At 42.9% G+C, this 23,531-nt stretch overlaps 2 protein-coding genes across 6 annotated transcripts in view; one reads left to right on the plus strand and one right to left on the minus strand.

Annotated features, from left to right (window-relative positions):
• The window catches only part of CENPP (centromere protein P), a 129,088-nt gene extending 127,197 nt beyond the window's left edge, over nucleotides 1-1,891 (plus strand). For both annotated transcript variants that reach the window (XM_017819889.1, XM_017819888.1), the window contains exons 9-10: nucleotides 1,402-1,493; nucleotides 1,759-1,891. In XM_017819889.1, the coding sequence (XP_017675378.1) occupies nucleotides 1,402-1,493; nucleotides 1,759-1,871 (205 nt within the window). In that variant the 3' untranslated portion in view covers nucleotides 1,872-1,891. The remainder of the gene's footprint in view (nucleotides 1-1,401; nucleotides 1,494-1,758) is intronic.
• A 5-nt stretch (nucleotides 1,892-1,896) lies between these two features.
• Nucleotides 1,897-23,531, minus strand: part of IPPK (inositol-pentakisphosphate 2-kinase) — a 29,928-nt gene continuing 8,293 nt past the window's right edge. The window contains exons 1-13 of one of the 4 annotated variants that reach the window (XM_017819877.1): nucleotides 23,167-23,371; nucleotides 18,603-18,650; nucleotides 15,323-15,418; nucleotides 14,524-14,590; nucleotides 12,608-12,729; nucleotides 12,129-12,218; nucleotides 11,478-11,536; nucleotides 11,055-11,127; nucleotides 9,608-9,887; nucleotides 8,256-8,406; nucleotides 6,756-6,858; nucleotides 6,167-6,246; nucleotides 4,575-5,145 (exon numbers count right to left, since the gene is read on the minus strand). In XM_017819877.1, the coding sequence (XP_017675366.1) occupies nucleotides 4,920-5,145; nucleotides 6,167-6,246; nucleotides 6,756-6,858; nucleotides 8,256-8,406; nucleotides 9,608-9,887; nucleotides 11,055-11,127; nucleotides 11,478-11,536; nucleotides 12,129-12,218; nucleotides 12,608-12,729; nucleotides 14,524-14,590; nucleotides 15,323-15,418; nucleotides 18,603-18,650; nucleotides 23,167-23,172 (1,401 nt within the window). In that variant the 5' untranslated portion in view covers nucleotides 23,173-23,371 and the 3' untranslated portion in view covers nucleotides 4,575-4,919. Of the gene's footprint in view, nucleotides 5,146-6,166; nucleotides 6,247-6,755; nucleotides 6,859-8,255; nucleotides 8,407-9,607; nucleotides 9,888-11,054; nucleotides 11,128-11,477; nucleotides 11,537-12,128; nucleotides 12,219-12,607; nucleotides 12,730-14,523; nucleotides 14,591-15,322; nucleotides 15,419-18,602; nucleotides 18,651-20,835; nucleotides 21,010-23,166; nucleotides 23,372-23,531 lie in introns of those variants that run through there. The other 3 variants (XM_017819878.1, XM_017819876.1, XM_017819879.1) reach the window with 3 other exon arrangements.

Genomic DNA, 23,531 nt, shown 5'->3' on the forward strand with positions numbered 1-23,531 from the left:
TGTCAGGGCCAAGAAAAATAACTATTTTGTGAAGGGATCAGACCATTCCCTTCTCCTCTTACATCCTGCTATAACATGCTTTAATTTATATGGAAACAACTGGAATTTGAGCACAGCTCCCTCTGTGACATTTCCGTGTGGAACTAGCAAATAAACCCTAAGAGATGGTGCTGTCCTGGTTCAGCCAAACCTGCCATTTAAAACTAAATGCTTTAACTGTGGGTTGTTGGAATGAATTGTTCTCAGACCATCAGGGTTAGGGAATAACCTGCTTTGTTTAACAGTTTCTAGGTCACCAGGTGGCAGTTCCATTACACACACTCCCACTGACCCACAGTCATGAAACACAAGAACTTCCAAGTCATTTCAGTGGGTTGGTAGAAACCAGACTGGCATAAGAATTTGTTTGCAAAATTCCAGGACAAGCTGTGCACAAATTCCCAAAGGATTTGTAACAATCAAGGGGCAAAAGGCTGACAAATCACATTTGAAGGGAATTTTTACAGTTGTTATGGGGGGGTCAAATGTCATTGAGAAAGGGGAGCTTCCTCCCCACAGTGACTTGTGCAGATCAGCTTTGGATCAGGAAAGCCTTACCTTCCATAAGGAATTCTAGGCTTGGAGGGGAATAAAGATGAGGTAAAGAAGAAGGGCTCTTATAAAGCAGGAGATCTGCTCTGGATGTTGTTCCAGACCAACCTCCTGCCTCACTATTGCCTTGGGATGGTGCAGTGATCTTGTCCCACTGCAGTAGCTGGGAATCATGACTGGCCTTGCAAAAAAACCCAAACCCATTCTGGCAGGAGTGGTGATGGTTGAGATTATTTATTTTTTTAAAGATAAAAGCAAAAAATGCAGGAATGCAGGCTTTGGGCAGATGTTTGCCTGTGCATTATTCTAAGACAACCATGAACAATATCAGGGTGACCCTTATTCCAAACCCAGCACATCACCATTTATCAAACACTTCTGGAACAACATTCCTGTGCTTATCCTGTGTCTGAGCTCAGCACCTGACCCTGGGTGAAGATGTTACAGGAGGGGCTGGGCCAGGGGACACTCAGTGCTCTGCTTTGCCTTCCTCTCTTACTCTGCCCCACTGTACTGTGCAAACAAACCATTCATAAGAGACAAAGACAGTAACCAGGATTAAAAATCCTTGAGGCTGAAAGCTTGGAGGGACCCAGAAGCCTTCCTTGTCAGCATCTTACTGGTTTTCCTCAGTTAATTAAATGCTCCTCGTTCCCGAACCCAGAGATGGGTGAGTTGGATTACACGAGGTGAGTTTTGTTGGAGAGCAGGAGCAGGAGCCTCTCAAATGCTGCAGCTTCTGCTTTGGAGGAACCCCAGAACCAGTGCCCTGGTTAACCCTGGACTGACCTTCCTGTGCTCCCGGTACAGGTTTGAATTGATGATTGTTTGGAAGATCCATCTGGATGAAGAAGGGACAACTACACCTGTCCTGGACCTGCTGACCAAAGTCCCAGAGCAAGGTAACATCAGTCACTTCAGGGGCTGTTCTAAGCCACCAGGCAGAACACCAGGCCCTGTTTTGGGCCAGCATCCCTTTAGAGAACACGGAAATCCCCCTCACAGAGCCCAGCCAGGCAAACAAACCCCCCCTGAGCAGCAGCTGCACTTCACCCCCCGTGTGATTTCCAAGGTTGCACCCCATGTCTGTGTGCAGGTGCTTCACCCCCTGCCAGCACTTGGTTCAGCTCTGGGAAAATAACCTTCCCTGTTGTGTGTTTCCTGCAGTCCTGGAGCAGAAGATGACAAGAGTTGAGAGTGTCCCCGCCCGCTTCCGGAGCATGGTGCTGCTCCTGGGCATCGAGGCAGCCTTGGAGAACCTGGTCAAGGTGCTTGAATGAATGCCAGCATTACTTACAGCAGGTAGCAATTTCAAAAGTAGTTTTAATTAAGATATTGTGTTACACAGTCTATAATTTTATTGAATATAAACATTAAGTTATTTTCCATTTAGAAACCATACTCATAAAACATGCTATCTGTACAATTATGGCACGTTATATATAAATCGTCATGACATGAAAATAAATACAGCCATTTAAATACAAAAATGCCAAATAAAATAGTTACATGTACAGAGTGATTTCATTATAAATTTATCTTTCTGAATCATTAATGTACCAGAGTGGTTTATCTTCTTAACATTTTCTAGATACCTGGAAATTGTTAAAAGATCATGCACTGTCAAAATCAAGTCCTTAAAAATCCATTTCATTTCACAGCTCTGTAAAAGTACAGTGATTTTAAAATGACAAGAGAACAGTAAGAGACTCCTAGAACAAAGAGTTAAACAGCTTTCTCCTTAAATTAGGGTGGAAGAAGAGAATGTGAAGATTTCAAAGACATACAATGGTAAAAAACCCCAAGTGTAACTGTCTGAAGTAACTTTGTTCCACAGTGGAAGTGTTGAGACAGCTTCAACTACCCCAGAGAGGCCCCATTACCCTCCTGGGAAGGGGTGGGTGAGTTGCCTCCTGCCCACTGCAGCAATTCCTGCTTCCAGGGGGAAATTCTGGGAGGTAACATGTTACCAAAGCATCATATGTCATACATTCATCCCTGAAGAAACAAAATGGATCAGACAGATGTCTTGCCTCTCCCTTCACTTCCATCAGATGTGCCATCAGCCCATGTGGTAACTCTCTGTGTTTTCCAAGAGTTCCTGCTCTCTCCATCCCAACCAAACGACCGTATCCACCCCAAACTGATACAACTGAAGTCAGGTCCTTCTTGGGGAGGGAGTAACAGTTCCTGGAACCAAGGGCCCAAACCCACAAACTCTGGGCTCTCAAGTGACAGTAAGAGACTCCTTTCCAAGGCCAGAGCTGCTGGAGCCACCCCAGCACAAGGGATGGCAAAACACTGTACAGCAAGGGGGAAACTGGAGAAATCAAGAACTGAAGCAACAGTATCTTTATAATGCCATAAATGTAACAATCCACTGTTTGATCACTTAAACAGTCTCCCACTGTTCTAGTGGGTCAGGAAAAACTGCCAAACTACAGCTGAGCCACGCCAGAGATTGGGTTCTGACAAACAGCAACTCTCTAAGGAAATCTCTTGTTAGATAAGGCCAGGCTAATTTCAAGTCTAGAGTCCAGCAGACAGGCAAAATTCATTGCAACTTATCCACTGCCATGGAACTGGTTTAGCTGGTTTTGTGTAACCTTTAGTTCAGTTCATCTTTAGCTCCTTCTTGCCTGAAAACAAAACTGTTTGCTCAGCACAGAGGCTTCTGTTTGTGTACGAAACGTGCATAAAAACCTGGGAACTTCCCAGCTGTGGATGGTCCTTCCTTCCTCCTCTTTCTAACAGCTGGAGGGTTTCTGGATTTAGAAGTGGCTCTCTCTCCCCCCAGGTTTTGTTTGGAAAGAAAGGATTATTCCCACTGTGAGCTACCAGGTTATTGCACTGTTGCAGAATCACATTTCACATCCATGAGAGCAGCTCCGGGCCCTGTCCCACCTGGCAGTGGATCCAAGCTGGCAGTGCCAGCCCAGGTCTCTGTCACTGTGGGAGTGGTGTCACTCTGTGTTTCACATTTCCTCCTTGAGTTGTGCCAATGTACAGGGAGTCCTGAGTTGGCCTTTTGAATTTCAGTGAAGTGGAACAATTCAAACATTACACTGAGACCCCGATATAAATGTGATTTTAGCAGGGAACCCACACAGCTCTGGACAACATTACTGCTGAGCACAGGCTGGATCCAGGTAACAGCCTGTGGCTTGAGGAGCATCTCTGCACCCTTCAGGGTGTGCAATCCCTGAGGGGAAAGGGGCTGTAGATTTTATCATAGTACCCTCAGTTTTGGATATATCCCCAGTCTCCAACTCGGGATCTTCCCCAAGGATGGCGTTACTGCAGCCACTCACCAGACTTCAGCTGCACGTAGCACTGCTTACAAAGTAAAGCCATCACAAAAATCCCTGCAGCAGTGATACAAGCCCACTTTGTCACAAGACTGACCCACTGCAGCTTCAGGGCAGAAAATGAGATGCTGTCACCTGTCACCCTTTCTCTGCATCACTTAAAATGAAGGAGCCTGAAAGCTGCTCGTGCTGCACAGCTGTGGGGCATCAGTGTAATAATGATAATGTCTGACACCACCTGAAAGACCTGAAATGATCTGTAAAACTCAGAACAAATTCTTCTTGTAGCTCAGTTTAAATTAGGTGAGAGCGAGCTGTGGTTTCACCTCCAATAGCAGCATATCATGTAGGGACAATAAAAACCAGTAGGGCAGGAGAGTTAAGCCCAGCTGTGACATAAAACTCAGAGGTGTTTACCTTAACCCTTTGCACTTAATTTCAGAAGCTTTAGGTAGATACAAGATGATCACAAAACTTCTGGAGGCAGCCTGGTGTTCCTAATCCATGCATTTAGTACTTAAGTGTTCTGCAGTGACAGGGCAGTTTCACAGATCAGCCACTGCACAGTTGTATTTTCAGTGGATTAATGCTAAAACGTTATATCAGGATTTGCCAGAGCATTCCCTCCTCTAGGAAGGATGAGTGAGACTCAAAGCACAGGCTCCAAGGCAATTCTCTTGTTAGTAATTAGGCTTTCTATGTTAGTGCAATACTTCAGGAAACCTTTCATTCTGTGCTCTTTCAATTCTAAGTAGACTTTTTGTATTAATTTGCTCTGTCCTCTAGTTCCAAGGTATGGCACATTACCTGTTCTGTCACATTAAATACATTCATTAAGCAAATGCTATCTCAGGGCTCTGAGAAGGCATCACCCATTAGAAATCATTTCATAAAGCAAAAACATTCACAGCTGAAAAATGCACTGAACACAATAGAAAAGAAAAAAAAATCACCATAACTGTATTCCATTACTCTTTCACTTTCTAATGTGTTTGAGTAAAAATAACCTCAAGGAAATGGTTACACTTTATGGAGAACTAATGTGCAGTCTTCATTCTCCTTGAAGAGGTTGGACATAACAGGGTCATCTTTGGCCTGTACATTCTTCAGGTAATAGTTGACTATCTCCCCATCCAGTTTGTACTGGTGGGGAATGCTCTCATAGGGCTTCAGGTCCAGGTCCAGCACAGAGACAGAAAAGGTGAATCTGGATTTGGATGCCAGTACCACAGATCTTTGCTCAGAGCTGGAAAACAAATCCACATTGCACATCTGAGTCACTGAAACCAGGATTTTTAATTTATGTGTCTCAAGTCCCCTTGCAAAAGTGACTCTAATGTTTATCTTAGAACTTTCATGGGAGCCCAAGAAAATAAACTGCAGCTAATGCAGCACTTAGGAAATTACAGCTCCAGCTTTAGCAGTCCTAATGGGAACTTGGTGGGATCTCTTCCAGTCCTTTTCCTTTCAGCTTCCACACAGCTGAAGTCAAACATTACTCTCAACTACTGTGCCTCTGTATTTAGTAAATCTAAGCTGTTTCTAGGTGGTGCATACAAAGCAACAGCCTTATTAACTGGCAAAAGCAGAAGGAGCCACTGCAACACCTACTTAGGTTCAAGGTAATAAAACACTTAGTGTGGGAACTGCTGTCCAAGCATGCTGAGGGATGGAGGATTTCTGAACTCAGCCATTGCACAGCTCATGTCCATCACCAACACTTCACTCAAGAACTGCAGGGCACATGCAGAAAACAATATTCTCCAAAAATACAAGGGTCTAGTAAACCAACTCCCCCCTGCAGACTATGACTGCTGACACAAGCCAAAATGGATGACATTGCAGCAAAGCCTCCTGCCTGACAGCCACAGATGTCACCTCTCGATTACTGCCTTGGTTTTACTCTAATTAGGCCATTAAAGGCAACTCAGCTTGAAAGATCTTTCATATGAGGACACCGAGGCAGAAAAACTGCACCTGTTTAAAACCACATAGAGCTACTATAAACAGTCAATTCAAAGTTCAAGAAGAGCATGAATATAAAACCTTAACCCTTTCGATCAACTTAAAACTCTTCAGAAACAGACATGGGTTCTAAGTGCCTCAAATCAGAACTCTATTAATATGTTCACAGCCAAATATTTGGACACATTCCCCCCCCAACCCCCGCACTTTTTTTAATTACTGAGTTGACTGAACTGTGCAAACAACATCTCCAATTTCTAAACAACTGGAGCCATTCCAAAGCAGGTACAGGCAGCTCTTACCATTCATCCTGCAGACAGGGGGAAAGGGCAATCATGATGGAGCAGTCTTTAGCAGTCATGGCTATTCTGTACTGCTGCACCTGTGCAACAGAGAAATAATGCACATTTTCTCTTATGCTTCTGTTTGCCTGTAGTAAAGCATCCTGTTCCTTACAGAAGGCACCAGTGTGCTCCCTAGACTGGGATGTTGGCACTGTAAGAGCTGGAAATCATCTCCGTAACAGACGGTTGGCAGGAGCAGGGGGGTTTGCAGCATCCTGTATAAGAACCATGTTTATTTCCTACAGGTGATCTTCTGCTGGCCAAACCAGCACCAGTTCATGAAAATGCTTCCTCAGTCTAGAGAGCAAATAAACAGCTTTATTTTTTTCTTAAGAACTGGTGCTACACATCTGTTTTTAACTGCTTCTGCTATAGAGATGCACCCTGGCACAAGGGAGAACTTTAACTGTCCAGATCCTGATGAGCCAGTGGTGCTGCTTCCCTCCATTATCCACCCCTTTCAGCGAGACAAGTGTTAATTAACACTGCCAGAGTGAGCCAGGTGTTAATTAACACTACCAGAGCAAACAACCCTCCCCAGAAGTACCTTTGTTAGCGCGAACGCCACTGTCCCGTCATCCTCCGTGGAAAGATCCAGCAGCTTCTCATAAAACGCCTCATTGTAAGGTCCATCTATCTGTAATGTACTTCTAAATAAATGTTAAAAGAAGATTTATAGACAGCCAAGATGATTTACTGGGTTTCAGTGTGATCTTTCTTCAGCAGCCCAGACACTCAGATCAGAACAACCCAACCATAACACTGATAAATACGTCCAAAGATTGACCCACTGCCAACCAACATCCCAACCAGTCCCTGTTACTCTCATTTCACTCAAGATTTGCTGCTGTTTAGGGGTTGTGTGTTTTTTGGTTTGTTTTTTTTAAAGATGAATCATTCTTAATCCACTGCCACCTGTGGATCACTGCAAGGACAGTATTTTTCGCAAAAAATGGGTACATTTCAAAATCTATAGCAGTTTGCAGGAGCTCCCAGAAGTCTTGCTGAAATATATATATATAAGAAATGTATAATAATATATTAGTGTATATATATATATATATATATATATATATATATAAAAAGATCACCTGGGAGTACAGGCATGTCTGACAGGGCCCTGCTCTGCCCCAGCTTTGTACCATGTGCTCATGGGGGTGGCTTGGCCTCCTTCCTTCCCCTGTTAAACCCCTGAACCCCCGTTGAGGAGCTGAGCCCCTCACAGTGGGGTTTGCAGCACACAAACCCCCTGCAGCCCAAAGAACACACTCCCAAATTCTTTGTTTCACGTGTAGCTGCACCAGCCGCGGTGACTCCACGAGTGAAGCCAGAGTGCCCTCGTGTGAGCAGCGGCAGAGGCACAGCCGAGGCACAGCAGCCCAGGGAAGGCTTTTTGTAGCAATTATTGTTACACCAATAAGCCTTGTTTGAGGAAAAAATGGAGCAGCTTTCAATGCCCAGGCAAGAAATACCATAAGATAAAGCTTCTTGTGCCTCAAGTATGATTTGAGCTCTTGTGGTGTGGGTCACAAGCTGGCATTTGGAGCTGTTCTCACAGGAGGGCAGGATGGACAACAGCAGATCCACACCTTCTGCAGGACCCTCAGGCACAGGCTGGATTGCTGCCAAATATTGGATTTTAAGGGCAGGTTGTAGGTAAGCCAATAGAGACCTGAGAATGACTGTGAAAACATCATTATCCCTGCAGACATTCCGAGCTCTGCAGGGACTGGGGACAGGAGAAACCAAGCACCCATTTCACTGTACCCTTCTACAAATACACAACCTGCACTGCTCAGGAAAAGGGAATTGTTCTCTCCTACCTGTTGTGAACTTCCCGTAATCATTACTTAAAAACTCAGCCCAAAGTGACTGACACCAAAACTTGCAACAATAAAACTGATCTTTTATGTTATCTGGCAGTTCAAGTTAGAAATTCAGAATGTGCAATGCCATGAAGGAAGGTTGTACAACATAACAAGACAGAGCCAGTCTTGCCAGCACACCTGGTTACTCAGAACTGAAAAGAAAAGCCATCAAGTCTTACCTCTCTTCAGGAAATTCCTCCAAGTACTGTTCAACTCTACTGTACAAAGGATAGAGTCCTTCAATATCCAGCATGTCAAGCATCTGAGCCTGAAGGGTTTTATAAAGGAGACAACCCCTCGGTAAGCCAGAGCTTTCCAATTTGTGTTTACCTAGAAGAAAATGGGGTTTAAAATAAGGCAGACACGAGTGTGTTCTTTGCTTCAATTTGCCAGAACATGTGCTTGTCCACAACACAAGGCCAAATACTTTTAGTCCAGTCACACACAGGGAGGGGGAAACGTTGAAACATTTCAGTTTCCAAACACTAAAGTGCCAGGTACACATTTAAACTGCAGAATAAAACGCCTGGTGTACAACTCTGCAAATTACCCCAAAAAATAAACACCAAAACACACCCGTCCTGCAATCTACTTGTTTGAGTTCACAAGAGAAATTTCTCATCTGAGTCTGAAGCCACTACAAATTCACTTTGAACAGTATCAACTGCTGGCAGAAAGTAATTCAGCATTTCAGCTGTCCTGTGTTTTTGTTAAATAATATAAAGAGATTTGCACTTGCTGTAATTTCTGTGAGACAGCTCTTTCTCCAACACTACAACAAACCACCAGTAGTGAAAAAGGTCTTCCTCAAAAGCAGAGTGAGAAACATGTTTTTTGTATAATTAGAGTAACTGGCAGCATCTTGAATAGTTAGAGCTTCACAGAACTTATGCACTGAGGAATTATCATTGTTCACAGTTTTCCAACTCTCACTTCCCATTCCCTTTCCCTCTGGTATTCAGACCTCTCTTTTCACCAGAAGAGCAGTAGAAGAACATGAGCTGTGCCCTCGCTGGTGAGGACTGGCAGGAGGAGAGGGAAAGGCAAGGAACAGGTGTCATGTAACACAGCAACCAAAGCAGCCCAGCTTCATCACATACAACATCAGAATTCCCCATTTGTTTGGAATCCCTACGATTGTTATCAGCTCACACTGGTATTTTCTTCCATTTTTCCTCTACCACTTCCTGCATTTATTTTTTACCTGTCATTAGGCACAGTGCTGAAAGTGCTCACTCCAACGTCACATTAAGGGCAATTATCTACCAGCCACACAGCTCAGAACTTGTTTTTTAAATGTCACTACAGCTCCACTGTTTCCATTCCCACATCAGCATCCATAAGCAAACGAGAGACAAAGATCTGAATCGTTACATCAGACAAGGCCCTCAGCAACCCGTGGAAGCAGAAGGTGTCCCTGCCCATGGCAGGGGGGTGGAGTAGGTGGCCTGTAAAGGTCCCTTCAACCCAAACCACTCAGTGATTCCGTGGGCAGTCCATTACTGCCAGTGCTTGAGAAGTTCTTCCTTACCATTTCTGACCAGCTCCTTGTTGAAAGCACTTGCTTCACAGTAGCTTCGTCCTTGTGAAACGGGCACTGTCTTCATGTCACCTGCCCTGCAGGTGTCGGTGCTACTCAGTAGCGTCATGGTTATCACCTGGATCAGTTCTTTAACAATTGTCCTTGTGCAGTGGGGGCCACTCACCAGCCCGTTGGAGGGGAAAAAGAAAGGTTTTAAGTGACGAGCGAGTTCGTTCCAGTCAGAGACACAGTCCTGGTCATCCTTACAGCCATAAATTAGTTCGCCATTCTGAAAGGGGGGGGGAATGAAGAGTCTTTAGGCACTTCATGAAATCAAGTCTTTCATACTGAGCTACTCAAAGCACTGGATTTAATATTTTAAGTACAGAAAAGTGTTCTTAGCTTAACAATCTCCATACAAATGCACACGACATGCCCAGTCTTACAAACTGCCCTCTTAAGTTTAATCAGATTCCACATGTAACAACCTCTGAATGAGAAGCAAAAACCCCATTTAAACCAAGTGCTACTTTCCCAACTTAATTAACTGTAAGGAATCAGAAAAATACAAGTGATCTGATACTTGACACATTTTCCTATCACTTCTTTCTGAATAATGTGAGGAGTGAAAAGGCACCGTGTGAAACAACCTTCTTTTACCATTCAGACTGGCAAAGGGAAGGCTGTGAAAGGGGACAGAAAAGGTGTGATAGTTACCTGTGCTAATAGAAAAAATAGGACAGTTCACAGAAGTTTAAGTAATTCAAATAGTTGATTTAATACTGGAAATAAATTGCAGAGTCTTGTTTCCTAGAATTAATCTGAAAATCTCCATAAGCCATAAGTTACTGCTTTATATTTTTTCTACATGAATGCCATGGAAAAGGGAACTTTTTCCTTCCCCAGTGAGACCTGCTCTGCATTTGACCTCCATCAGAGTTCCAACAGGAATTTAAAACCAAAATATTTGCAGCAACATGCAAAGTTCTCCATCTTCTTCCTCCTGAATTTTTAAAACTTTGGTCAGACTTAAAAGTCCTTTTCTATTAGTTGTTCCTCAGCAATTCTTTTAGACTAATTTAATTCCCCAGGGCAGTGATCACAACCCCAAGGCTGCCAGAGCTCAAGGAACATTTAGACAAGGCTCTCAGGCACACGCTGGGATTGTTGGGCTGTGTCCTGTGCAGGGCCAGGAGTGGGACTTTGATGATCCTTGTGGGTCCCTCCAGCTCAGGACATTCCATGAGTCTGTGAATTCTGGGAAATTATTACTTATCTGTCCTAAACTGAAATCTAATTCAGAGTTTTCCTGTTTCCTTCTTTTGGTGGGGTCCAAAAATGGAACTGATGGGTAGGTGCTGATTGGGTAGGTTTGAAGATCTTGACTGTTTACATGCTGAAGGCAAATTGTTTAAAAGCCAAGGCAAAAAAAGCAAGTAGAGATTTAACTGTTTACCTTAAATATTTTCAAGTTGTTCTGTGCCTCCTGTAATAAGCTCTTCAAAGCAAAGTGCATTCTCTGTTTGTTTCTAGGGAAAACAAAAAATAAAACCAAGAATGTTTTATCCCAGCCTTTGGATGTTCACACCTGGCGTGAGCTGAGGTCACTGCAAAGGCAAAGTGAGCTTCAAATCTGAGTAAAGCAAACAGCTCTTGGCTGCAATGTTATGCAGCAAAAGGCACTGGCACATTAATAAGCAGCTCTGATTCCTGAGATAGGTGTAAATAGACAGCACTAGAAATATTCTCTGTAAAGGTCACTCAAGCAGGCATGGATTATCCTTAATACCTCAGCAAAAGGCAAAGGAATCTGAGGAAAATCTGCCAAACCCTCCCCCCGTGTTACAGATTCCTTTTGGCAAAAAAACAGAATCCTTACCCTGAGAAGAGATCCAATGGGCAATATTTACTGGGTCGCTTCCATTTTCCATTTGCTACCTGGGGAAAACCAGAGCACTGCTGTTACCCACTGTCCCTGGAATAACTGCTCTCTTATTTTAACAGTCAGGTGTGTGCACTGACATCCTCCCTTCAGAGGTCCCACCACACTTAAACCTCTTTGAACACAAAATTCATGACCACTGTGGGCCTTCCTGGTCATTTTCCCGGTCACTCAAAGTGCACTCGCAGAGGGAGGAAGATCACATTAATCAGGGAGGCCCAGCCACCCCATTTCAGACTCACAAAGGACACAAGTCCAGTGAACTCTGTGCCTGTTACAGGCTGTTTATTGTAAGTCACAGAATGCACTGGGTGAGCTGATCCTGAAAGGAAGTTCCACAACAGATTTTACCCAACCACAGCGTTCACAGGCCCCAAAGACTGATATTGTGTTTGTTTGCTTCCAGCTTCCCACAGAACTTGTTCCATCTCTCACTAAACAAATTCACACCCAGCAACTCAAGCTGTGTATCCACCTACCAGCTTTAGTCATATCAGGGATTTGAGCAAGTTTTAACAGGAACCCAAGCCTGGAACAGCAAATAAAGCACAGTCCAGCCAAGGGGAAGCAGGATGACTCCATAATTACCTTTAGATGCTGATGCATACAGTAACGACACACCTTGTGCTTTATCTCCTGTGAAACATGGCTGGAGAAAGGAATGAAGCCACACTTTGGCTAAAACAAACAAACAAAAAAAGACTGTAAATATAAATGTATCTCTCCATAGAAACAGAAGCACACACAAGATGCCAATCTTTCCGGTTAAAGGAAAATTTAAAAAAATAATTTAAAAAGAAATCCAGCACTTAAAAGCTGAATATTACTCCCAGTTATTTCAGAGAAATAAATTATTTTAATAAATAAGGACACAAAACTGCTGTGGCCTACAGAAAAGCCTAGTAACACCTGGGAATTTCCCAAGTTTTGAAAGATCAGGACTTAAAAGAGGGGTTACAGTGTAAACTGAGCTCTGCCTTATCCCACTGCTGCATTCCTTGAACTGCTCTGGCCAGTAAGTATTAAAAAAGGCAAAGGAGCCCCCCGAGGAGCCTCTCCCCCCACACCTTGATCTCGATGCAGAGCAGGGGCCGGTGCTCGGCCAGGCGGTAGCTCTGCGGCCGCGTCAGGTTGGGAAGGCACATCGCGAACCCGCTCAGCGTGTCCATGTCCTTGTCACAGCGACACTCTGGGGAAGCAAAGGAAAGCCAACACAAACGTCAGAATCAGCTGTGGGCAGGTTTGTTTGCTCTGCAGCCATCCTGTCTGCCAGCTGGGGTGTGGGGACAGACCTGGAAGCACAGGACTCGCAGTTTGGGAGGCTTTAGCCAATTATGCACTTGCACAAATTTGCCCTCCCCGTTACCAACGCCCAGGCTCAGTTTCCTCAAAACTGTCCTGGCCATGTGGAGTGCCACAAGGGCTGCTGTTAATGGCCAGCTCCCAGCTCCTCCCAAGAGAGGTGATGCCTGAAAAAGCAAGGAAATGCATTGGCCAACAACAGGTAAAGTGACTAATTAGTGTATTTATTCAAAGATGTGATCTCGTGTTTGCTTACTAAAGCTGCACGACCTACCATTCCTCAGCTGGGTCAAAAGGAATCTGTGAGAACTGCCAGGAATATCAGAAACTTAAGAGGAATTATTTTAAAAAAGCCTTTAAATACCCTCTCTCCACGTGCATCCTTTGGGACACGGAAAGTCTGTGAGATTTTAGTTCAACATTAACCAGAACACAGACCCCTCGATTTTCAAATACCTCTGTTGCTAAAGAGAGACACAGAACACACGTGTTCTGTTACGGTTTCCACTGCCAAGAAAAATGCCCATTGTGAAAAAATACATTGCAATAGAAAAAATAAATCCCAGAAACTGAAGCCTCATTAGGCACCAGCCTGCAATGACTTGCTGCACTTCACCAGGATGAGCAAGAAACCTTCTGTCTCCAACAAAACGCTGGGGTTTCATTTCTAAACTTAAGCAAAAGTACATCCACCTTCCCAGCTGAAAGCCACCTGCCAAATCAGACAGACACAGAAATATGAATTATTAGAGAAGCTCCTCCATAAGTTAGACAGGCGCATGTGAAAGGTAATGTTGAAGGAAATTCTTTCCTCAAGGTTAAAAAAAGATTCCTGTTGAAAATGGATTTGCTGTTGTAAAGCACTTGGACAGCTCCTCACAAACACCTTTCAATCCTCAGCAGCTGTGGACACACGAAGTTTAATGTTGAAAAATAAAACTGAATTCTATCACTCAATTCTACCAGAGTATCATTGATTTTTTAACTTCTATGAGACACTATTTACTTAAAACTATTTACTGTCCTTGCTGGTTTCTGGCACTGTGGAACTGCTTCTCAAACAGGTGAGGACAAATCAACGACGGAGAGTGTCCTGTGTTCACTGTATGTAAATTAATTCAATTTTTTTCCTGGATCAAAGGCAACAAAGCAATCACTACAGCACTTTGATTTAATGCCATATTTTTCTTCAAGAACTTTGCTAAAGCAGGAGTTTCTGACCATTCTAAGAAACATAAGATGAACACACCATGAGGGCCCTTTCCTTTGCCCCGTTTGGAGCTCAGCCACATGTGAAGAACATGCACCAGGTGCTGCCAACTGTGAAAGGTGACACCACGTTCTGTAGCACTTCCCTTCACACCAAACACGTCACAGGTTGCCAAACTTCCAGTCTTGCAGCACGTTCCCAAAGTTTTCACAAGGTCAGCACACCCTCACCTCACACACTGTCCCCATCAATCCCCCGTGTCCAGGGGACTAGAAAAGCACGGCTGCAACTGTTAATTCCAAAACACGTCCATTTCCATTTTTTCCACAACAAGTTTTCAACTTATCATTGCCTCAATATTACACAAAGTCTCCTCATATTCTGAGGTATAATGCCTTTTAACTTTAGAACAAAGGAAAATGCTTTACAGCTTGAGGAAGCCCCTGTTTTAATGCCATCCCTGGCACTTACCTGGCCTCTCTGGCTGGATTTTCAAACAGAGCTGTCTTACGAAGTCTAAAGGCAGTTGAATAATTTCCTGTTAAAAAAAAAATGTATTTCAACACAAAAATTAATACCCAGTTTTGAGGGGTCTTAAAATAGAATTGCAAAGTTCAGTGGCTGTTAACAACAGTACACTAAAAAAAGCAGCTTTTCCCTCTGATTAACTGTGAAGACCTGTACCTGCAATCACAGGGAACACCTGCTGCACTATAAAAACAAAGAACTGATTTCAATAAATGCATGAGAAAGAGCCTTTTCAGTGCAAGTTTAATGTGCACCAAGGAACCTGCATCATTTTATCCTTTTCACAAATGAAAAAGTCCCTTTTCATCCTCACATCCCACCCTTCCAAGGCAGGACTGTGTAACTCAAGTTCCAGGTGAAGCTGTAGCTTTTCCACCCAGGTATCTGATGTTCAGTGAAGGAGATCTGGCTGCCCTGAAGAACAGAGTGAGTGGCAAGGGAAAAGGTTATCTGTGACTGCACAGAAACCTCAACCATTTATATGAACCAGGTTTAACCCCTTGTTTAACAGTTAAGTCTAAAACTCCCTCTTAAGCACGCCCCTCTTGCCTTATGTAGAGCAATGACCACTCTTTCATTAGAAGCTTGAAACACCCACGGAGACAATCCAACCCCCTCATCAGCACAGAGCAGGATCTTTGTTCTCACCCAAATGCTCCTTGTGTGTGTGTATTCAGAGCTCCCCCAAACACTTCAGTGTTTACAGTGCATAAGCCGTTTCTTTTAAGAATAAAACATTTACCCCGTGGTGAACGTAGTTCTCCCCAAAGAACTGTTTCATCACATGTTTTCCAAAGTCTACGATGTTTTGCAGATGGTGTAGTATTTCCTGTGAAGTCTGGAAGACAGAAGCGTGGTAATTTAGCCCTGAGATAATGATAAACAACACTCCAGAACACATACACATGCTAGTCAGTGATTTAGCAAACAGCCTAATTGCTGAGCTTGGTAGGTCAGTGCACACTGAAACTAAACAGGCACATAATCTACCTTTGTTTCTGCCTCAGGGGCTGGGACAAACACAAAAACAGCCAGAGAGATGATGATTCTTAAGTGTCAGGGGAAAAAAAGAGAGAAAATTACAAAGGTGGAAGAGAAGGAGGTTACTCAAAATCTACTCTGTCTTTGACCATTATTCTTAAAACAACTCAAAGAATTCTAGTAGTCCAAAGAGGTGCCCAGCAGGCCTTCCTGCCAACAGCTGGAGTGCAGGAGAGGCCTGGAGTGTTACAAAATACCTCATGGAGATTGGGAAGGGAATGGCTGGAGAGACTGAGACATCACAAACCTCGGCATGGACAGGTACAGAACTTGCCATTTGTCCCAAATCCTGCCCCGGACAATGAAAAATCTTACTGTAATGGCATCCTCTGTTAATTTTGTTTTATGTGTCTATAAGGAAACTCCAAGTTCTTCTACAAGACAAAAATGCCAAAAGATAGAAATGAATTTCCATGAGTACTGGAAGCAGGACAGGGACATCGGTGCAGTCAGACTTTGACAGCTCCTGCTCATTAAAGAGGGAGCAAAGAAGCCTTATAGCACTATTATCCCATTCCCAGTGCTCCAGCACACTCTGGTTCTGTGCACAGTATTTCAGTGTTACAATAGAGAAGCTTCTCTGTGCTTTTGTAAGACAAAAAAACCACCACTAAATCCCCACACTGGGATTTTAAGTGGAGGAAAAAGAAAATGCAACACTCAGGTACATGTTAGAAAATTGTAGAGGGGAAACAAGAAGAGCAGAGCAGGAGAAAATAAAATGCTGGAGGGCAACACTCAGATACTGCCAAAGTCTAGAGAAAGGAGGAAAGACCACATCCAACACAAATCACAGATGCCATAGGGAAAAGGAGCTTGTCACTAACAGTCTTACTGACTTGGTTTTATAGTGTCATCACAACAGGGAGATTTTTTTTCCCACAGCACCATTTCCATAAAGGCCAGGACAGCACTGATTATTTAAAATGCTTGGCAAACTGTACATGGAGCTGTTCCTCAGAACAACTCTCCCTGAAATCTTTTAAGAGAGCCAAAATAACTGCAGAGTCTCTTCCCAACAGGCAACCTTGCACTGCTCGAGTCTCAGAACCAAACACACACTAAGATGCCTCAGTAACTCTCTCAATGGCACTACTCTGATCTGAAGAAAGTTGATTAACTCATCTTGCACTAGTCAGGAATACAGATTATCCCAAAAAAACATCTTCTCCTCTGTCATGTTGCTAGGTACAAGTTTGTCCCAAAACTCTGATTCTCCAGGATTTGTTTACTGATCTGAAGATAAAGTATTTAGTTTACTGTTCCGCTCTAAGAAAAAAATGATCCTAAAAAAATAAAACCATCAATCACCAAGGTAAGTAAATATATTCAAATTACAAAGTCATCTATTTAGAGGAAACTGTGTATCACAATCCCAACCCAAGGCAAATACAGAATGCTGGAGCTGGGCACAAGCTTTTTTACCTCATGTTTCACTGTCCCAGTCCATAACACTACATGCAAGGCCAAAGTACTCCACAGCAGTATTATCAACCTCACTGCTGTAGTGTGGAACTGAAAAGTCATTTCCTGGCTTCCTTTGTGACTTTGTCAAACTCTGTCAATTTTTTAAAAACAATTATTATGCAACCATCTCTTCCAACTTAAAAATTATATTAAAAAAAAAAAAAAGAGGAAAAAAGCTGGTACTTAGTGTTTTGTCTTCTTAAATAAACTGTAACAGACTGACTTTATAATTAAAGTTGTGGTCTAGTTCTCCCTTGGTGTATTAAAAATTGAGATAAGCACTGTTTCCTTTGCAATCCACCGGGCTCTTCCCTGTTCTTGTTAACACTCTAAAAATTATTATCTTGGGCTACTACAGAAGCACAAGATACATTTTTGAAACCATGCCACTACAAGCAGCTCAAGAAACAACTTGAATCACACTTTAGTTTTACCAGACTTTTTTTCAAGTCAAATAGTAGGAGAAAGGCCATCAAATAACTCACACTGTGTTCATGGGTTCTTGCCTTCCTCTGCTTTACTGGAGAAACTTCTCCCTTGTCCCTTGTTAAAATGAATGTTTTTCACATTCAACTTCCTGATTTAAAGCAACAAAATGCCCTATGTTTTCTTTACATTCGTCCTTGTTTCTTTTTCCCTGAAATTAAGCACACACACCCCAGCTCTCAGCAGAGCCTCAATGTTTTTTATATTTCTCTCACCAGAAGAACCCACCACTGCCACTGAACCTAACAAAGCCATGGGTAACTCCAGCCATTCCCTTTATCTCTCAGGTAACACACACCCTAAAGACTTCTCTTGAGGGTGAGGAAATGAAAGAATTTGAACCTTGTACTCTCTTTACTTATTTTTTTTTTCCCTTGGAACTGTGTTCACCCTCCACCTTTGCTTCTCAATCACTCTTTATCCCTGTTAAAAGAAATCTGAAGTAACTCACTTCAGTTGCTTCTTGAGCAGAAAAACCTTATTCTGCCATCCAAGAAACTGGGAGACTGTGTCCTGTTCTTTACAATAGACAGGACTAAAATCACTGACAAAGGTTATTCTGTGAGTATTTCATGTGTTTGCTCAAATTCCATGGCTTTTTAGCTACTGAATGGGTGGTCAGCAGCAGACCTTTACCATGACACCAATCCTGAGCTGTTCCTGTTCTGTCCCAGCTGACAACAACCAGCAAAACTCATTTCTTCCTCAGCATCCCTGCACTCCTGTCCCTGGATATGGAACACTCCCACTGTCTCTGTGCCATAGAAAGCCATCCCCTCTAACACATGGCAGTCTCACACCCTGCCCCACACAGAGGGCTTGGTATCAGCACTCACATCACCTTACTTACGTAAAGCGACCTCAAATTTCCTCCTGTTGCCAAAACCCCTGAAACACGGGCACATTTCAAAACATCCCCTTATTCCTACTCCTGCCAGTCACAGCTCTTTCAGGGGTTTCTGATTTCTCCTCACACTGGCTATTAGTTTACCTGAGGGCTTTTAGCAAAGGGACATGTTGAATCTTACCTTAGTCTGGTTGGGGGGGGACTTCAGGAACCGCAGCACCACACAGCGCTGGAGGGAGAGAGCGCAGAGCAGGGTTTCGTTAGCATTTCATCATTTATGAACAGCACAGTTGTCTGCTCCCCCAACCCACCCCCTCCCAGAAATTAAAGGGGGGAAAAAAAGAAAAGCAAGATGGGCATTTTAGATGGTTATTTCACTCAACCTGAAATCAAATACACCGACTGAAATCAAACACAACAATGTCTGCTGCCAGCTCTGCCATCGCTTTAACAAGGCTGCCACTGCCTTTCCAGTCACCAAGTGCACCAGGGAAATGCTCCCTCAGCTCACAGCACTGCTCTGGAAATGTGGGAATGCACGGTATTGACAGCACCACCCTGGCATTTGTGCATCAAAGGCCTTGGGGGACAAAGAGAAACAAGACCCACTCCACTCAGGGTATCAGCACAGCATCACAACACCTTACAGGGACACTTACACCACAGCAGCTACACAGCTGTACCTACAGACATTAAACCCTGTTACTGCTAAAATTCCACAGAGTAAACACCTAACACAGGGAAAAATGCAGCAGGTTTCCAAATATTTTACCTTCAAACCACAGAAAATTCACTAATTTTTGTAGTTTTTACCATTTTTATCAGTTTTTAACAATTCAAAAACATTCATATTTTCAAAGTACGTGAATTCTAAAAACATCCTCAGCCTTTATTTTTAATATTTCGGATTAAAATATTTCATAATTAGGCCTTTCTCCTTAAGCCTATTGAGTGTCTTCCATCACAGAAGTCATGAGAAATATCTTTCCCTCAAAAAAATCTTGCTGAAATTTAACTATTAAACTTAGTAAAGAGACTTTTTGTATTAAAATCAAATTTTGACATGGTATTAAGTAACCTGCAGGCTTACTAGGCAGGGCTGTGTGGTAACAGAGCCCTGTTGAGCCTGTATCTCTGTGTGCACAGTGTTGTTGTACACTGTTTCAACTGTTTGGATCTCCTGCTTTAATAATTCATGAGCAAGTGGATCAGTGATGGAGTGATGTGATTATCACTTCTCATCCCTTCAGAAACATGACTCTGTAGTCTTTCAAGGCCAGTGTAGATATTTATCTATTAATCAGTTCCCAGCCAACAAGGTTCCAACCATTGCTTTGGAAAACCCAATTGCTCTCACAGGACTCACTAGGTATTAGTTCATTACCAAGTCATTTCTGAAGAGGCACAGTGGGATAAAATGACCAAGATTTTACATGGCAAAAGGAGAACCTGCTGCTTGCCTAAGATGTCAAAAGCAAACAGCAACATTCAAACAAACCTTCACAGAATTACAGGTGCACTCACACCAGTTGCCTTGCTGAGGCTTTTAGATGATTAGAGCAAAACAAAACCCAACAAAAAAAACACACCCCAAAAGCAAAAGCAAACTTCAATAAACCCCAAAACACTTCTTTCCTTTCTTGGGGCAAGTTTTCAGCTACATCCACCCCTCTGTGCAACCCAACACGAAGTGACATGAACACCAGCACCAAGTTAACCCATCAGATGTCACAGATGCCAACTGCTTCAGAATTATCACCACCCAAAATACTGGCCCACATTTTCATGCTATTGCTTTCCTGATTCACATGAGTGATTCTTTACTTGGAAATATTGTGGGTGGTTGTTGCCATGAGGGGTTTTTTTTTCAGTTAACTTAAATGCCTTAGACTTTTTTTTTTATATTTACAGATTGAACACCAAAGATGTACCATGCTCATCTGTATGCACGGAAATGGCCCAAACCCAGAAGAGAACAGATCTCTGAGGAGGTTGTCACTACTCCTTAAATTCCTGGAGAATCAGATCGACTAGATCCCAATGCTCCCTAAATTTCATTGTCCACAAGCAGTGGAAGGGCTTACAGAGGTGCTTAACACCACTTCCATCAAGGCACCACCACCATGAGAGTATTTAGTTAGCTGGATAATAGTCCCAGACACACAAAAAGATGAAAAATGCAGGTTGGAAGCAGAAAAAAAAAAAAAAAAGAAACAGTGCATGGAGGTAGGCAAATGTAACACATGGAACATTAAAAGGCTTCACACCTTTTGAAGTAAGACAAGCTAGAAAAATAGTGAATTCGAAGGAAGAATTCTCTCTACCACTTTTTTTAATCCTGCATATGTTCAGTACCCAGTTAGTGACAAGACTAAAAAAACCCAACCCCTCAGAACAAACACGACTGCTCTTACTGTCAGATAAAGAATTCAAGGGCGACTGTCACAGGAGACTCTCACATGAGAGCACAGCAGCTCGACAGCAGATAACAAACAATGTCCTCAGTGGCTCCAGGACCATACCAGGGCTACCGTGACATTCCCAATTGTCATGGAAAGCTCAAAACAAACACTAGCAACAAGGATACCAAAACTGGTGTCTCTGAAAACACATCCACAGGCGCTGTAACCAGAAGAGCACTATCCTAGGCCACAGCGTTTTCAGACTCCAGCCCGAAGCTTACGGTCCCATCAAGAAAGGCAAACACTTCTCGAGCACCCTATCACCAAACAATTGTTTGGTTAAAGCAGAAGGAAGTTAATCATTGCCAATAAGGAGAGAAGCTGTGGGAGGGGCTGTGGAAGCACTCAAAGAAGTCGCTGCATCACAGAACCACAAGGATGTGAACACACACAGATCCTGTCCTCGTGTACCCTGGGAAAAAACAGTACTGGTCTTAGTCCCCAGAACGTTACCTGCAAGAATTTCTCTTCTCCAAAGCACTTACTACAGCTATTATTTTAATCTTACTCAGTGAAATCCAAAAAACAAAGTAATCCTTGGTAGCTCGGCCAAAATATGACTCAGCACCAATCCAGGTACTTTGGATTAGACAGTAGCATTATGAAACCAGGACAAAAGCTTACATTTATTTCTTTACAGCTTGATGTTTGATAGTGACCTTATTTTATGACCTCGCTGTCATACAGTGCAGGCCTCCTGAACTGGAGAGTTTTCACAAGTGAAACACAACTGGGGCAAATCCATAATCTTGATACTCCCCTTCAGGGAACAGCCTCGTTTGCATCACTGAGGTTTTTATTCAGGTTTCCATCTCTTGCTACATTAGTACCAAAATCTGTGTAAGAGATGGTGGCTGTGAAAGAAATAGGAGAATTTGTATAAAAACAAGCTCAACTGCTGGTGATATTGTTTAGAATTATGGAAAGATGTGTATTTTCCTTCTGCTGTTACCACCTCAGCTCACATGGGTTTAAAATAAAAATATAAGGAATTAGCCTGTCCAAACACAAAGCCTGGGAAACATCAGCTTCTCCTTTTCCAAATAAGCAGGTTCACGTCATTTGTTATTACTCCATTATTATTCTAACCAGCACACATTAACTGCCTTTGTCTGGAGGCAGAGCACTACCCTGACATCCCTTTCTGCCACTGGACAAGATTCCCATCTAGCTGATTACCAACTTGTGTTCACATCTGCAAGATCCAGGGTAGAAAACAAGACACTTGGGGAAGAAGCTTTTTAAGTCCCAAAAGGAACTCCACCCCTCTTCCCACACCCGCCGTCTCCCTCACTCCACACAGTCTCCTAAATTCTGGCATCTAAAAGCTCACCAGTATTTTTGCAAGCACTATCTGCAATTTTACCTCACAAAGTCACCTGCCTGTCTACTACACCCTGTTGTCTGAAAAGGCACAAGATATACAAACAGGACAAGAAAACCCACAGTTCTTTTAAACTTATCCATATAAAAGCCACAAGCTTGCAGTCATAAACATGGGGGAGAACACTCCCAAAGACTGGTAATAAATCTTTCCCTACAATTCTTACTGTACTATTTTTTGCAACCAATTAAAAACACCACTGACCACTGCCAAAGGAGATGAAGATAAGAAGTCAAATTTACTTTTAGAAAAAATAGTGTCTGTGAAGGCCCATGAATTTCTTTATACAGTCAAAACTGGTTGTTCAATTCGTTGTCCTTTGAGGACACTAAAGAGCTACCAAGAACTTATCAAACAGGGTTCTAAGGATTCCAGATCTCCTGCCACCACTGTAATCATTCAACACCACCTAATCACTGGGGGTTTATGGCTGTGCACAGCAATGACAGCTACAGAAAGTACATTCTATCTACATTTCAGTCAAAGGGAGGGAGTCAAACAACACAGTGATATGCAAATACTAATAAATGGCTGTTTCAGTGGTACTAAACATGACCTGTGGAACTGTTTTGCTGATATCAAGCTGTCCCTGCAGTAGCACACTGGAGCTGCGTGCACTACATGCCAACTAAAAAAAAAATTATTCTGACAACTTTTATTCCAAATCTACATTCCACAGCCCCTTCGATTCCGACTCTGGTTTGAGGGATTTGAACAGAAAACAATGGTGTTCTATTCAGAAAATGCAATTTCTGGGAAGGAGGAAAATGGACAAAGAGGTGTTATATTCACATCTCAGAAAAGACAGGGACACAGAGGAGAGTTCCTCGTCTGAGAACTGATAAAACTCAGGAAAAACATGCCCACCACGCTCTCCAGACACTTCAGCCAAAGCTTACCTTCATGATATTCAACACGAGACATTTTTAAAGGTCTCCTCATCCAGGGTGCTGTGCCATGTGGAGGGATGTGAGGAATGGAAACAAACTGAGTGCTAGAAAATTTTGCAGCTTTTGAATGAAGTACACATGGCAGTATTGTACACAACTGTTGTTTTCCAACCCAGTTTTGTTCTGCATAAGGTGGATAAGATCACACAAAACAAAGCAAGGAAAGCTACATTTCCTGCCCGTATGGAGGAAGTTTAGCAACTGCTCACACATAGTGCAAAGAAGCATTCAAAAATCAGAACAATACTCTTTTATTTAGCATAGGAGTCCTTGAATAACAATGTTTTTATTTCTTTACATGAATAAAGAATTTC

This window comes from Lepidothrix coronata, unplaced genomic scaffold (assembly GCF_001604755.1).
Source record: "Lepidothrix coronata isolate B3197 unplaced genomic scaffold, Lepidothrix_coronata-1.0 Scaffold78, whole genome shotgun sequence".
Lineage (NCBI taxonomy): Eukaryota > Metazoa > Chordata > Aves > Passeriformes > Pipridae > Lepidothrix > Lepidothrix coronata.